Source organism: Neoarius graeffei, chromosome 4 (assembly GCF_027579695.1).
Source record: "Neoarius graeffei isolate fNeoGra1 chromosome 4, fNeoGra1.pri, whole genome shotgun sequence".
NCBI classification, from domain to species: Eukaryota; Metazoa; Chordata; class Actinopteri; order Siluriformes; family Ariidae; genus Neoarius; species Neoarius graeffei.
Window position 1 is genome coordinate 71,893,093 of NC_083572.1, and position 17,160 is coordinate 71,910,252.

Here is a 17,160-nt window from a genome sequence, read left to right on the forward strand (position 1 = left end):
AATCTGGAGAGCTCATAGCCTATTCCCTGCTGAAAAGACAAGTGAAGCCATCTGGCCGCCATCTTACCGTTCACATCGCGTGTACTTGGCTTATGTGTTAAACCGTCGTATCTGATCAAATTTGCCCCAAGAAAAGTATCCCCTGACTTTTTTCTTCTTTCATTATCTCCTCTAATTTTCTTAAATTTACCCACATTCCTTACATATCTTTATAGTGCTCCCCTTCATTATGTTATTTTTTTTCCCTTTTCCAGTTCAGTCTTTGATATTTTTTTGAACGTCTCTTTTACTACTATAATTATTTAAAAAATTTTTTTTTGTACAGGAAATCATATATCGGATGCCATCCGGGAAATAAGCCGTTGACTGGGAAATATGACCAACCCTGATTTAAGAGTACTTATCAATGTACTTGCACTCAATTTAAACTAAAATCATGGCGTTAAAACAGACAATCATGCCCATTTTGTCAATTTGTGCAAGTGGGTGTGACATGTAGATGATGAGCCTTAGGTAAATGAAAAATAACTACTGACCAAACTAGAACAATAACATCTTTATTTTTATTTGCATCCCACACTGCCATTTCTGTCTAAGGCTATGGTTCTTCTTTCATTTAGGCTCCTGAGGCTAATTTACTCAGTTAATTTTTTTCTTTTTGAATTTGAGCCGTTGAGTTTGTGCGCTCACATTCAGTATCAAACATGTCTAGACTTTGGCTTTGATCCAGTCTGAGACATTTCCATTGAAAATCTGACACAGTCACAGATTTCATCCCAGATATCAGTGTCAGATTTTCAACAAAAACAGACGAGATGATGGGACAGATTTTCTGGGTTTTTTTTTTTTTTCGCTCTTGCAAACCATCAGAAAATGCTATACGGGTTCCACGCAAATGGCACTGTGCACACACACGTGTAAAAGTGATCACACACTATCAGTACTCACAGGTGAAATGTCCGTCCACAACCTCTGACTTGATGGTTTGTACAGTTCACTGCTGAACTGTGGTAAAGGTGTTTTTCTTGTAATTTTTCTCACCAACTACATAAATAACTTGTCTAGTTTTGTGTAGCTTCCAGCAGCCTTAATGACCGTTCCGCTCTGTGATGTGAGTGGTAAGATGGCAGCCAGATAGCTTCATTCTAACGAGCCTATGAGCTCTCCAGATTTTATATAGAACTCAGTGGTAAAGACGCAGTTGGTTGTTGCAGACAATTTCACTCGGTTTTCACTAAATATTTTATAATGTAATGTGATTTGTACATGCACTAAATAAGCTCACCATGTAGTTATGTTACAGAGCCAGGCAGCGTACTACAGAGGGTAACTGAGAAAGCTAAGCATACACACATCTGGAGGGAAATTTCATTCATATTTTGCAAGTATCTTACAGGGAAATGGTTAGTAATTTATTAGCTGAGAATGCATCAGAGAACACCAGAAGGCACGGAAATTTCAAAATTTTCTGGGGGGTGCCCCAGACCCCCCCCAAGCATTAGCACACTCTTGGCACACCACGGCAGCTTTGCCACCGCAAATTCCAGAGCTGCCTACGCCTTTTTTTAAGCCGACTACTTCAGATTTTCTGGAGAACCCTGTAGAACCCTTTTCCTAAATAGAAAATAATTCAGTAGATACATCGATAAAGTCTATAATTTAGGTTTAGAATATTTCATGTGATATTTTAAAAGTAAAAATATGCTAATAGTTGACAGGTTTTCAGCAAAGTGTGTGTGTGTGTGTGTGTGTGTGTGTGTGTGTAGCCACTGATAAACTGGAAGCTTGCCACACTGACTTGGAGTTTCTTCAAACAATCTTTCCTCAAACAGATTCTCACAGAAGGTATTATACACAAACATCTCCTTTTCCACACGTGTGTTTTGTGTCATTCTGAATGTGTTCTGATCACGTTAATTTTACAGGCGAGCGTTATGTGATGACCTTTCTGAATGTACTCAACTTTGGAGACCAGGGTGAGTACATTATTCAGGACATGAACAAAAATACACACCTTTTACAGTGCCTTCCACAATTATTGACACCCCTTGTAATGATTAGTAAAAACAGTTCGAAAAATTGCACCTTTTGGTGAAGTCGCTTCATCTCACATTGAAAAAAATGACAAAAATCCAACCTTTAACTGAAATACATTTATTCAGAGAAAAACAAATCCCTCATCAAGAAATTATTATTTTCAACAAAAATACATGTACCACTATTATTGGCACCCCTGGAAATTATAGTGAGCACAATGTAACTGAAGCACATTTCCCATTTAAACTGTACATTTTTGAGTTGATTGGAGTGTACAGGAACTTTTAAGCTGTAACTCATGACTTCCTGATTACCTGGGGAACAAATATGAGGTGACACAGAATCCAAATTCTCTTAATCATCCATCAACATGGGAACGATATGAGAGCACAAAAGCCAAATGAGGGAGAAATGTGTTACATATTTAGGGCAATAATAAAAAAGTGGTCACCAACTGGAACTGGAACAAACTTGCCTGGAAGAGGACTCAAGTTTATTTTGTCCCCATGTACAGCGAGGAAGATGGTAAGAGAGGCACAAAAAAAAAATCCCTGAGGATCACTGTTGGTGAATTACAAGAAAAAAGTCAAATCTTGGAGTTTCGAAGTTTCCAAAACTACCATCAGATGCCACCTCCATGTCAACAGGTTATTTGGAAGGTGTGCCAGAAAAAAATACTTTTTCTGTCAGTTAATCACAAACATAAGAGCCTGACGTTTGTGAAACACTACTAGAACTTTGACTGGAACTGTGTTCTATGGTCTGATGTAACAAAAATGGAGCTTTTTGGCAATAAACACTCCAAGTGAGTTTGGTGTAAAAAGAAGGATGGCTATAATGAAAAGAACCTGATCCCAACTGTAAAATATGGTGGAAGGTTTGTGATGTTTTGGGGCTGTTTTTACTTCAAAGGCCCTGGAAACCTTGATAGGGTACATGGCATCAGGGACTCCATGAAATACTAGGACATTTTAAATCAAAATCTGGCTGCCTCTGCCAGGATCTTCCAGCAGGACAATGAGCTGAAGCATATGTCCAAATCAACACACAAACTGTTAGCTGACCACAGAATCAAGCTTCTGCCATGGCCATCTCAGTCCTCTGACCTGAACCCCACTGAAAACCTGTGGGGGTGAGCTGAAGGAGAGTGCACAAGAAAGGGTGTAGGACCCTGGATGATCTGGAGAGATTGTCTAAAGAGGAATGGTCTCGGATGCCCTGCTCTGGATCTCCAATTTTATAAAATGTTACAGGAGATTCAGTGCTGTCTGTACAACCTCCCTTTGCCAGTAAACATATTAAATGCAGGGATGCCAATAATAGTGGCACATGTGCTTTTGTTGAAAATAATTATTTCTTGAGGGATTTGTTTTTCCTCTGAATTTATATTTCATTTAAAAGTTGGATTTTTCTAATTTTTTTCCGTGTGAGATGAAGCTACATCCCTAAAAATGTGGATTTTTGTTAACCCTTTTTACTAATCTTTACAAGGGGTGCCAATAATTGTAGATGGCACTGTATATACCGTGTTAGACTCATTTCCTTTATCCCTGTGTTTTCTTATTTAGGGGTGTATGATATAGTGAATAACCTTGGGTCGATGGTGGCTCGGTTTCTCTTCCTGCCTATTGAGGAGAGTTTCTATGTTTTCTTTGCCAAGGTGTTAGAGCGCGGACGTGATGTACAGCATCAGAAACAAGTCAGTACCTCTGATCCCACACCGGCCCTTAGTCCATTAACCACTCATACAAGAGCTTGGATGATTGATGAATGTTGTCTGGTCTGCAGGATGAGGTCTCTATTGCAGCTGATGTACTGGAATGTCTGCTGAAGCTGGTTCTTCTGATTGGCCTGATTATCACTGCGTTTGGTTACTCCTACTCTTACCTGGCCCTCGATATGTATGGAGGGGAACTTTTGAGCAGTGGAACAGGTAAAACTTACAGCAATTCCATAATTCTGCAGAAAAGTCTTATGCATGATTGCTAATAAATTCATTTCTGTGGCATATTTGAACATACATTGATTGTCATTCTGTTTTGAAAGCCATTGATATGCATTTTACTATCCAATGTTATTTTATATAGTACCAGTCAAAAGTTTAGACACACCGTCTCTTTCATAGGTTTTTCTGTATTTTGACTATTTTCTACATTGTAGAACAATAATGAAGACATCAAAACTATGAAATAACATGTGGAACATATATGGAATTATGTAAACAAGTTTTAGGAAAAACAAAATATATTTCATATTTTAGATTCTTCAAAGTAGCCACCGTTTACCTTGATGACGCTTTACACACTATTGGCATTCTCTTTATTATTATCTTCATGAGGTAGTCCCCTGGAATGCTTTTCAATTAACAGGTGTGCCTCGTCAAAAGTTAATTAGGGCAATTTCTTGCCTTCTTAATGCAAACAGTAAATAATAAAAATACAGTAAATAGCCCTATTCCACAACTTTAGCACTCCGTATTATGTCAAGAACCGCTCAACTAAGTAAAGAGGAACGACATCTGTCATTAAGACAAAGTGCTTTTTAATAAATAAAAATAAAGAAAAAACACTGAATTAGAAGGGGTGTCCAAACTTTTGACTGGTTGTGTGTGTGTCTCACACACACAATTATACCACCCCGATTCCAAAAAAGTTGGGACAAAGTACAAATTGTAAATAAAAATGGAATGCAATGATGTGGAAGTTTCAAAATTCCATATTTTATTCAGAATAGAACATAGATGACATATCAAATGTTTAAACTGAGAAAATGTATCATTTAAAGAGAAAAATTAGGTGATTTTAAATTTCATGACAACACCACATCTCAAAAAAGTTGGGACAAGGCCATGTTTACCACTGTGAGACATCCCCTTTTCTCTTTACAACAGTCTGTAAACGTCTGGGGACTGAGGAGACAAGTTGCTCAAGTTTAGGGATAGGAATGTTAACCCATTCTTGTCCAATGTAGGATTCTAGTTGCTCAACTGTCTTAGGTCTTTTTTTGTCGTATCTTCCGTTTTATGATGCGCCAAATGTTTTCTATGGGTGAAAGATCTGGACTGCAGGCTGGCCAGTTCAGTACCCGGACCCTTCTTCTACGCAGCCATGATGCTGTAATTGATGCAGTATGTGGTTTGGCATTGTCATGTTGTAAAATGCAAGGTCTTCCCTGAAAGAGACGTCGTCTGGATGGGAGCATATGTTGCTCTAGAACCTGGATATACCTTTCAGCATTGATGGTGTCTTTCCAGATGTGTAAGCTGCCCATGCCACACGCACTAATGCAACCCCATACCATCAGAGATGCAGGCTTCTGAACTGAGCGCTGATAACAACTTGGGTCGTCCTTCTCCTCTTTAGTCCGAATGACATGGCGTCCCTGATTTCCATAAAGAACTTCAAATTTTGATTCGTCTGACCACAGAACAGTTTTCCACTTTGCCACAGTCCATTTTAAATGAACCTTGGCCCAGAGAAGACGTCTACGCTTCTGGATCATGTTTAGATACGGCTTCTTCTTTGACCTATAGAGTTTTAGCTGGCAACGGCGGATGGCACGGTGAACTGTGTTCACAGATAATGTTCTCTGGAAATATTCCTGAGCCCATTTTGTGATTTCCAATACAGAAGAATGCTTGTATGTGACGCAGTGCCGTCTAAGGGCCCGAAGATCACGGGCACCCAGTATGGTTTTCCGGCCTTGACCCTTACGCACAGAAATTCTTCCAGATTCTCTGAATCTTTTGATGATATTATGCACTGTAGATGATGATATGTTCAAACTCTTTGCAATTTTACACTGTCGAACTCCTTTATTAATATTTATAATATTGCTCCACTATTTGTCGGCGCAGAATTAGGGGGATTGGTGATCCTCTTCCCATCTTTACTTCTGAGAGCCGCTGCCACTCCAAGATGCTCTTTTTATACCCAGTCATGTTAATGACCTATTGCCAATTGACCTAATGAGTTGTAATTTGGTCCTCCAGCTGTTCCTTTTTTGTACCTTTAACTTTTCCAGCCTCTTATTGCCCCTGTCCCAACTTTTTTGAGATGTGTTGCTGTCATGAAATTTCAAATGAGCCAATATTTGGCATGAAATTTCAAAATGTCTCAATTTCAACATTTGATATGTTGTCTATGTTCTATTGTGAATACAATATCAGTTTTTGAGATTTGTAAATTATTGCATTCCGTTTTTATTTACAATTTGTACTTTGTCCCAACTTTTTTTTGGAATCGGGGTGGTATAATTGTGTGTGTGTGTGTGTGTATGTATGTATATATGTGTGTGTATATATATATATATATATATACACACACACACACACACACACACACACACACACACACAGGTGCTGGTCATATAATTAGAATATCATGAAAAAGTTGATTTATTTCAGTAATTCCATTCAAAAAGTTGTTCAAAAAGCCACGTTGTTCATTCATTACACACAGACTGATATATTTCAAGTGTTTTAATTTTGATGATTTATAACTGACAACTAACGAAAACCCCAAATTCAGTATCTCAGAAAATTAGAATATTGTGAAAAGTTTCAATATTGAAGACGCCTGGTGCCACACTCTAATCAGCTAATTAACTCAAAACACCTGCAAAGGCCTTTAAATGGTCTCTCAGTCTCGTTCTGTAGGCGACACAATCATGGGGAAGACTGCTGACTCGACAGTTGTCCAAAAGACGACCATTGACACCTTGCACAAGGAAGGCAAGACACAAAAGGTCATTGCTAAAGAGGCTGGCTGTTCACAGAGCTCTGTGTCCAAGCACATTAATAGAGAGGCGAAGGGAAGGAAAAGATGTGGTAGAAAAAAGTGTACAAGCAATAGGGATAACCGCACCCTGGAGAGGATTGTGAAACAAAAAAAGAAAATTGGACTGTAAAGATCACCCTCTTCATTGTTCATTTGAAGCTCTCCCCTCAGGCCGGAGACTAAGAGTCCCCTTTTATAAGTCCAATAGGACAAGACACTCTTTTATCCCTAGTGCAATACGTCTGCTCAATTTGCACAATTTTGCTTTATTGCACATAAATGAGTCTGATGACCATGTGTCAGAAACATAGATAGGTAAGACAGTTTCTTTATATTAGTCTGTTTATTTATATTAGTTTGTGTCAGTTTCCCTTCTTGTGTCTTTGCGTATCTGTGTGCTATTTATGTGTACCTGTACCTGACTGTAAGACAAGTTTCCCCTTGGGACAATACATTTGAACTGAACTGAACAAAACCCATTCAAAAATGTGGGGGAGATTCACAAAGGGTGGACTGCAGCTGGAGTCTGTGCTTCAAGAACCACCACGCACAGACGTATACAAGACATGGGTTTCAGCTGTCGCATTCCTTGTGTCAAGCCACTCTTGAACAAGAGACAGCGTCAGAAGCGTCTCGCCTGGGCTAAAGACAAAAAGGACTGGACTGCTGCTGAGTGGTCCAAAGTTATGTTCTCTGATGAAAGTAAATTTTGCATTTCCTTTGGAAATCAAGGTCCCAGAGTCTGAGGAAGAGAGGAGAGGCACAGAATCCATGTTGCTTGAGGTCCAGTGTAAAGCTTCCACAGTCAGTGATGGTTTGGGGTGCCATGTCATCTGCTGGTGTTGGTCCACTGTGTTTTCTGAGGTCCAAGGTCAACACAGCCGTCTACCAGGAAGTTTTAGAGCACTTCATGCTTCCTGCTGCTGACCAACTTTATGGAGATGCAGATTTCATTTTCCAACAGGACTTGGCACCTGCACACAGTGCCAAAGCTACCAGTACCTGGTTTAAGGACCATGGTATCCCTGTTCTTAATTGGCCAGCAAACTCGCCTGACCTTAACCCCATAGAAAATCTATGGGATATTGTGAAGAGGAAGATGCGATACGCCAGACCCAACAATGCAGAAGAGCTGAAGGCCACTATCAGAGCAACCTGGGCTCTCATAACACCTGAGCAGTGCCACAGGCTGATCGACTCCATGCCACGCCGCATTGCTGCAGTAATTCAGGCAAAAGGAGCCCCAACTAAGTATTGAGTGCTGTACATGCTCATACTTTTCATGTTCATACTTTTCAGTTGGCCAACATTTCTAAAAATGTTAGGGTTTTGCTGGGATTCGAACCTGGTTCGTTGGTGTGATAATCCAGCAAACCCCCACTAGGCCACCAGGGGGATGACTCAAATGCAGAGGCGTGAGGCGGAAGTAGAAAAAGAATCAAAAGGTTTATTTAAACTATATACACTATATACAGGGCAAAACAAAAGACAAAAAAAACCAAAGAGTATAATCCAAAAGAAAAGCAAAGTGCAAAAATTCAAAAGCTAAGAAGATCAAAAAAACACAGTACAAAGGAAACTGGAGATAAACATAACAGCACAAAGACTCCGTGACAAGAGGACTGAACTCAGGGGTATAAATAGACAAACTAATTAAGGACACAGGTGAAGATAATTAGGCAATTAACACAAACACAAAACACAGGAACAGTGGCGGCCTCTAGAGGCCAAAATAAACACGACATGAAAAGGAAATAACAGCGGCCTCTAGAGGCCAAAACAGTCCTAGTCCTAACAGGACCCCCCCCTCTAGGAGCGTCTCCTGACGTTCCCAGGGCGATCCGGATGGGCCGAATGGAAGTCCCGACATAGTTCTTTATCAAGGACATCCCGAGCAGGAACCCAGCAGCGCTCCTCAGGACCATAGCCCTCCCAGTCCACCAGATATTGCAACCCGCCGCGGACCCGGCGGGAGTCAAGCAGGCGATTCACAGTGAACACAGTCTGCCCCTGGAAGATGCGGGGGGGTGGGGGGTTCCTAGGGGCAGGGGCATACGTAGACGTCAGTACGGGCCGTAACAGGGAAACATGGAAAGTGGGGTTGATCCTCAGAGTCCGGGGCAACTGGAGCCGGTAGGAGACAGGGTTCACCCTGCGCACCACCTTGAAGGGGCCAATGTAGCGAGGAGCAAGCTTGCGGTTCTCCACCCGCAGTGGAAGGTCCTTAGTGGACAGCCAAACACGCTGCCCAGGGCGGAAAGCGTGTGCAGGTCTTCTATGGCGGTTGGCCTGAGTCTGGTTGGTTCTGGAGGTCTGTATGAGGGTCTTCCTGACCTTGCTCCAGGTCTTGCGACACCGTCTCACATATTGGTTGACCGAGGGCACCCCCGCGTCCTCCTCCTGGTCCGGGAACAGAGGTGGCTGGAACCCGAATTGGCACTGGAATGGCGACAGCTTGGTGGCCGATGACTGCAGGGTGTTGTGGGCGTACTCCGCCCATGGCAGCCAGGTGCTCCACGATGTCGGGTTATCCATAGCCAGGCCTCGCAGGGTGGTTTCCAGGTCCTGGTTGAGCCTCTCCGTCTGACCATTGGACTGTGGGTGAAACCCAGAGGAGAGGCTGGCAGTGGCTCCGATGACCTTGCAGAACCCGTGCCACACTCGGGAGGAGAACTGGGGCCCTCGGTCTGAGACGATGTCCTGTGGAAGACCAAAGACTCGGAAGACATGATTAAACAAAAGTTTCGCAGTTTCAAGAGCAGAGGGGAGTTTGCACAGTGGTATGAAGCGGCAGGCCTTGGAGAATCTGTCAACTAAGACCAAAATGACCGTGTTACCTTGTGACTCAGGGAGACCCGTGATAAAGTCGACTGCCACGTGGGACCAGGGACGCCGGGGAATGGTCAGAGGATGCAGGAGACCCTGGGGACGCTGTCGTGGGTTCTTGGTTCTGGTGCAAACCTCACAGGACAGGACAAATGACCTTACTTCCTTCTCCATGTTAGGCCACCAGAAGCGTCTTTTCAGGAAGTCCAGGGTCCTCCGAGCTCCTGGGTGGGCGGTGAGAGGGGAAGAGTGACCCCACTGGAGAACCTTGGCCCGGGCTTGATGTGGGACGTACAAGAGGCCTGGTGGCCCCGTCCCAGGACCGGGGTCCTGGCGTTGGGCTCGTCGGACAGCCTCCTCAATACCCCAGCGGACAGGGGCCACAATCCGGGACACAGGGATAATAGGCCCGACTTCATTCTCCCTGTTAGTGGCAGAGAACAGTCTGGACAGTGCGTCAGGTTTGGTGTTCTTGGAGCCGGGGCGGTATGAGAGGGTGAAGTCAAACCGACTGAAAAACAGGGCCCACCTAGCCTGTCGAGGGTTCAGTCTCTTGGCTTGCTGGAGGTACTCCAGGTTCTTGTGGTCAGTCCAAACCAGGAATGGATGTTGTGCTCCCTCCAGCCAGTGCCTCCACTCCTCAAGGGCCAGTTTGACCGCTAGCAGTTCTCGATCCCCCACATCGTACCAGGACTCAGCAGGACTCAGGCGGTGGGAGAAGTAAGCGCAGGGGTGCAGCTTTCCTTCCGAACGTTGAGAGAGCACCGCGCCGACACCACTGTCCGAGGCGTCCACCTCCACGATGAATGGTTGGGAGGTGTCCGGGAGAACCAGAATGGGTGCCGTGCAGAAGCGGTCCTTGAGGTCTTTGAACGCTTTTTCTGCCTGAGGAGACCAGCCATAAGATCCACCTGTCCCTTTGGTGAGGTCTGACATGGGTGCTGCCACAGAACTGAAGTTCCTGATGAACTTGCGGTAGAAGTTAGCGAATCCTAAGAACCGCTGAACCTCCTTAACGGACTTGGGAGTAGGCCAATCCCGGACGGCCAGGGTCTTGGCAGGGTCCATTTGGAGTTGGCCTGTCCGTACAATAAATCCCAGAAAGGAGACCTCGGGAACATGAAATTCGCATTTCTGGGCCTTGGCGAACAGATTGTTCTGTAGCAGCCTCTGGAGAACCTGGCGGACATGGTGGCGGTGCTCCTGCACGGTCTTGGAAAAGATAAGGATGTCGTCGAGGTAGACAAAAACGTATAGGTTAATCATGTCCCTTAAGACGTCGTTGATTAGGGCCTGAAAAACAGCTGGTGCGTTGGTGAGTCCGAAGGGCATCACCTGGTATTCGTAGTGCCCAGACGGGGTGTTAAAGGCAGTCTTCCACTCGTCTCCCTGTCGGATACGGATGAGGTGGTATGCGTTCCGTAGGTCCAACTTGGTGAAGACGGTGGCGCCTTGGAGCAGGTCGAAAGCTGTGGACATCAGCGGAAGGGGATATCGGTTGCGCACAGTGATCTTATTCAGGCCCCTGTAATCAATACATGGTCGGAGCCCCCCATCCTTCTTGCCGACAAAGAAGAAGCCGGCTCCAGCAGGTGAAGTGGAGGGTCGAATAAACCCAGAGACCAGGGCATCTTTGAGGTATTCCTCCATGGCCTTGCGTTCTGGCTGAGAGAGTGAAAACAGTCTGCCACGAGGAGGGGTAGTCCCAGGGAGCAAGTCGATGGCACAGTCGTAGGCCCGGTGCGGAGGAAGAATGGCGGCCCTGCTCTTGCTGAATACCTCCTTGAGATCCCAGTACTCTGTGGGAACTTGAGATAACTCGGTGAGATCAGGGGGCTCGGCAGGAGACACAGGAGAGCTAGAGAGCAGACAAGAGGCATGGCATGCAGGGCCCCATTCCACAACCTGGCTTGTTACCCAGTCTATGCGAGGGTTGTGGCGAGTAAGCCAAGGAAGGCCTAGAATAACTGGGAACTCAGGTGAAGGAATCAGGTGCAGGGATATTTCTTCCTTGTGACCTTGAGACTGGAGGAAAACTGGAGAAGTAACTTGGGTGACTCTTCCATCACCTAACGCTTGGCCATCGAGGGCAGACACAGACAGTGGGACTTCAAGAGGTGCAGTCGGAATATTGATGCTTTGGGCGAAGTGAATATCCATAAAGTTCCCAGCCGCCCCTGAGTCTATCAAAGCTTGACAAGAGTGGACAGACTCACCCCAGGAGATGGAGACCGGGATGTAGATTCCTTGGCCAGGGAGTCCGGGAGAGAGGGTAGGCCCCGTCACAACCCTCCCTCGGCTGGACGGGGCGGTCCTTTTCCCAAGAGTTCGGGACATGATGCTCGGAAGTGACCAGGCTTGCCACAGTAGATGCAGCACTTGTCCCTCCTTCTGCGCTCCCTCTCAGATGCGGAGAGGCGAGTACGACCCACTTGCATGGGTTCTGGACAGTCACTGAAGGAGGTAGACGGTCTCCAGGTAGAGGTAGGGAGGCTGGGGGGGCTCAAGGCTTGGTGGCGTTCTCTCATCCTGTTGTCCAGACGAATAGCATGTGAGATGAGGGTTTCGAGGTCACTTGGGCATCCAATAGAGGCCAGACCGTCCTTGATGGGGTCAGACAGACCATGGTGGAAGGCTGACACCAGGGCAGTCTCGTTCCATCCACTTACTGCTGCGAGTGTTCGGAACGAGATGGCGTAATCTGCGACGCTTCCTCCTTGCCGGATGGACATGAGCTTTCGGGCTGCGTCGGTACTGATGTCTGCCTGATCGAAGACCCGAAGCATCTCTTCAGAAAACAGCTGGAAATCAAAGCACTCAGGTCCCTGTCTTTGCCAGATAGCAGTAGCCCAGGCTCGCGCCTTACCAGCTAATAAGGTGATCACAAAGGCAATCTTGCGGCGATCCGTAGTGTAGGTGGTAGGCTGAAGCTCAAAGGTGAGTTGACACTGGGTAAGGAACTCTCGGCACTCACTGTGCTTGCCGTCATACCTCTGTGGTGCAGGAAGGCTGGGTTCGCGAGGTGAAGAAGGCAGCATTGCAGGAGGCACTGGAGCAGGAGTGGGAGCTGGATCAGGAGCAGGAACTGGATCAGGAGCAGGAGATGCAGGCAGAGATGTCAGCTGTGCCAGGGTTTTCCCAATTTGCTGAAGCAGTTCCTCGTGGCGAGCGAGGGCCTCACGTTGGCTGGTGAGCGTACGTCCATGAGCGTCCATGGTCGCTCCGAAGCGTGTCAAAGCTGCCATAATTCCCTGAAGGTTGGCCGGGTAGACAGTTGAAGCAGCCTCTGCTGAGTCGGTCATGACGGAGTCTTTCTGTTAGGGTTTTGCTGGGATTCGAACCTGGTTCGTTGGTGTGATAATCCAGCAAACCCCCACTAGGCCACCAGGGGGATGACTCAAATGCAGAGGCGTGAGGCGGAAGTAGAAAAAGAATCAAAAGGTTTATTTAAACTATATACACTATATACAGGGCAAAACAAAAGACAAAAAAAACCAAAGAGTATAATCCAAAAGAAAAGCAAAGTGCAAAAATTCAAAAGCTAAGAAGATCAAAAAAACACAGTACAAAGGAAACTGGAGATAAACATAACAGCACAAAGACTCCGTGACAAGAGGACTGAACTCAGGGGTATAAATAGACAAACTAATTAAGGACACAGGTGAAGATAATTAGGCAATTAACACAAACACAAAACACAGGAACAGTGGCGGCCCCTAGAGGCCAAAATAAACACGACATGAAAAGGAAATAACAGCGGCCTCTAGAGGCCAAAACAGTCCTAGTCCTAACAAAAAATCCTTTTTTTGTATTGGTCTTAAGTAATATTCTAATTTTCTGAGATACTGAATTTGGGATTTTCATTAGTTGTCAGTTCTAATCATCAAAATTAAAAGAAACATTTGAAATACATCAGTCTGTATGTAATGAATGAATATAATAATATACAAGTTTCACTTTTTGAATGGAATTACTGAAATAAATCAACTTTTTCATGATATTCTAATTATATGACCAGCACCTGTATATATGTACAGTGCCTTGCAAAAGTATTCATACCCCTTGAACTTTTTCACATTTTTCCACCTTACACCCACGAACTTAAGTTTTTTATTGAGATTTTATGTGATAGACCAACACAGAGTAGCACATAATTGTGAAGTGAAACGAAAATGATAAATGGTCTTCAAAACTTTAAACAAATAAAAATCTGAAAAATCTGGTGTGTATTAGTATTCAGCCCCCTGTACTCTGATACCTCTAAATACAATCCAGTGCAAATAATTGCCTTCAGAAGTCATCTAATTCGTTAAGAGAGTCCTATTGTGTGTAATTTACTCTCAGCATAAATACACTTGTTCTGTGAAGGCCTCAGTGGTTTGTTAGAGAACACTGAAGAACAAACAGCATCATGAAGACCAAAGAACTCACCAGACAGGTCAGGGATAAAGTTCTGGAGAAGTTTAAAGCAGGGTTAGGTTATAAAGAAATATCCCAAGCTCTGAACATCTCAAGAAGCACTGTTCAATCCATCATTCACAAATTGAAAAAGTATGGGACAACTGCAAACCTACCAAGACATGGCCGTCCACCTAAACTGGCAGAGCGAGCAAGGAGAGCACTGGTCAGAGAAGCAGCCAAGAGGCCCATGATCACTCTGGAGGAGCTGCAGAAATCCACAGCTCAGGTGGGAGAATCTGTGCACAGGACAACTATAAGTCGTACACTCCACAAATCTGGCCTTTTTGGAAGAGTGGCAAGAAGAAAGCCATTGTTGAAAGACAGGCATAAGAAATGTAGGGGACACAGCAAACATGTGGAAGAAGGTGCTTTGGTCAGATGAGACCAAAGTTGAACTTTTTGGCCTAAATGCAAAGCGCTGTGTGGCGGAAAACTAACACTGCTCATCACCCTGCACACGCCATCCCCACTGTGAAACATGGTGGTGGCAGCATCATGCTATGGGGATGCTTTTCTTCAGCAGGGACAGGGAAGCTGGTCAGAGTTGATGGGAAGATGGATGGAGCTACATACAGGGCAATCCTGGAAGAAAACCTGTTGGAGGCTGCAAAAGACTTGAGACTGGGAAGGAGATTCACCTTCCAGCAAGACAATGACCCTAAACATACAGCCAGAGCTACAATGGAATGGTTTAGATCAAAGAATATTCATGTGTTAGAATGGCCCAGTCAAAGTCCAGATCTAAATCCCATTGAGCATCTGTGGCAAGACTTGAAAATTGCTGTTCACAGACGCTCTCCATCCGATCTGGCTGAGCTTGAGCTATTTTGCAAAGAAGAATGGGCAAAAATTTCAGTGTCTAGATGCGCAAAGCTGGTAGAGACATACCACAAAAGACTTGCAGCTGTAATTGCAGCAAAAGGTGGCTCTACAAAGTATTGACGCAGGGGGCTGAATACTAATGCACATCACATCTTTCAGATTTTTGTTTAAAATTTTGAAGACCATTTTATCATTTTCGTTTCACTTCACAATTATGTGCTACTCTGTGTTGGTCTATCACATAAAATCTCAATAAAAAACTTTTAAGTTCGTGGTTGTAAGGTGGAAAAATGTGAAAAAGTTCAAGGGGTATGAATACTTTTGCAAGGCACTGTGTGTGTGTATTGTATATAATCTCTAATATAAATTGTGTGTTTCAGGTCCCTCACTTTTACGCTGTTACAGTTTTTACGTACTACTTTTAGCCATTAATGGTGTTACAGAGTGTTTTGTGTTTGCTGCCATGAGTAAGGAGGAGGTAGACAGGTTGGTGTGCATTTTCTCTCTCACACACACATTTTACTATACTGCTTGCATGTACTCTAAACATCCATTTACATTTTTTTGATGTATCTATCCTGTACTGCAGTCAAAATAGACATTGTTTGTAGCCATTTTCTTCTATCTAAAGCTTAGTTTGTGGAATTATGTCTTGAAGTAAAGATCTCTGTTTTGTAGGTATAACTTTGTTATGCTTGGACTATCCGCCTCCTTCCTGCTGCTTTCCTATTTTCTGACTTGGCTGTTTGGGGGTGTCGGCTTCATCCTGGCAAACTGCTGCAACATGGCTTTGCGAATTATCCATAGCCTTATTTACATACACCGCTACTTCCTGCACAGTGACCACACCCCTCTGTCAGGGCTCCGCCCACATCCTACACTCTTAATTGCTCTCACAATCAGTTCCATCCTGACAGCATTCTCAGAGGTAAAGCTAACAATAATAAATAAATATTCTTGCCAGAGCCGTTTAGCAATTGCCTTCCAGTTCATTTTGTCTTCTCTGAATTTCAGCGTGCACTGTGTTGTGACGGTGGCTGGTTGCTGAGGCTGGCGCATATCTCCATCGGAGCAGTTTGTTTACTGGTTGTGGTCATGGTGGCGTTTCTTACAGAAAGAAGACTTGTTCAGTTCATCAGAACTCAGCTACTACCCCACTACGGCAAAAAACGCACATGAACTTGTATCATCAAACATTCAGTGGGACCTGTCAGTTTGGTGTTGGACAATGTATTGCCTTGATACATTTAGGTATCTGTTAGAACTATGCAGATAATCTACAAACATCTGTGTTATAATTCTTTGCTTCAGGTTGGTTGTTGTGTTTGGGGAATTTGTATGTTTTATTCGGGGAGTAATAAAACAAATCAATTTCTATTTCAAAAGTAATCATTAAAATCTGACACCAAAAATGTACTGGTTTACAAGAAGTTTCTGTTTACCGTCAATAAATGGATCCCCCCCCCCCTTTAAACATTTAACATGGGAATTAAACCTGTCCATCCATTATCTGTAATCGCCTACCCTTTGCAGGGTTGTGGGCAAGCTGGAGCCTATCCCAGCTGACTATGGGCAAGAGGCAGGGTACACCCTGGACAAGCCGCCAGGTCAGGGAATTAACAACATTCTAATTTGAGAAATGTTTTATAAATTGACAAGGTTAGGTATGACAGTGAAAATTCTAAATGGTTTTATGACTTTTTTTTAATAATAATAATTTCTTACTTGACAGTTGATAATTGACACTGTACACCTAGCAATACTATATTTATTATAAATCATAATTGAGGTAATTACCCAAGATGGAGCAGTTTGCAATTTTTAAGAGCCCTCTGCTGCCAACTGTATTAACAATTCTTTTCCTTTCTTTCAGTGTTTCAAATCAACTGCACACTGTTGAAATGACGTACTCCTCATAAAAGTCCTTTACAGAAAAAGGCGCTGATCTGAACAGCTCTTGAGGGTGGGACTTGAGATATTATTTGGGCTAGAAAAATGAGAACAGAACCCTGAACCGAAGAAACTAGCCCCATCTATTTGAATAAATTATTACAGGTTTATAAACACTTTACTAAAAAGGTGCAGTTTGTAATTTTTAGAAGATATGATGGTCTACACCACACCGTATTTATTACTGGGAGCAAATTGTGAAAAATTTGTGGAGGAAAAAAATAAAAAAATTGGTATGAACAATGTGTTGTGATCTGTTTTAACCACATTTTATAGCATGTTTGCA

General features: G+C 43.8%; 1 protein-coding gene across 2 annotated transcripts in view; it reads left to right on the top strand.

Annotated features, from left to right (window-relative positions):
• The window catches only part of rft1 (RFT1 homolog), a 21,264-nt gene extending 4,147 nt beyond the window's left edge, over positions 1–17,117 (top strand). Inside the window, exons 7-14 of one of the 2 annotated variants that reach the window (XR_009654568.1) lie at positions 1,767–1,845; positions 1,926–1,976; positions 3,606–3,736; positions 3,826–3,970; positions 15,305–15,410; positions 15,603–15,852; positions 15,939–16,531; positions 16,798–17,117. Coding sequence is in view for 1 of the 2 variants with exons in the window: in XM_060919622.1 (XP_060775605.1) it covers positions 1,767–1,845; positions 1,926–1,976; positions 3,606–3,736; positions 3,826–3,970; positions 15,305–15,410; positions 15,603–15,852; positions 15,939–16,103 (927 nt within the window). In the remaining variant the exon portion in view is untranslated. Of the gene's footprint in view, positions 1–1,766; positions 1,846–1,925; positions 1,977–3,605; positions 3,737–3,825; positions 3,971–15,304; positions 15,411–15,602; positions 15,853–15,938 lie in introns of both variants that reach the window. The other variant, XM_060919622.1, reaches the window with a different exon arrangement.
• Positions 17,118–17,160: the final 43 nt, after the last annotated feature.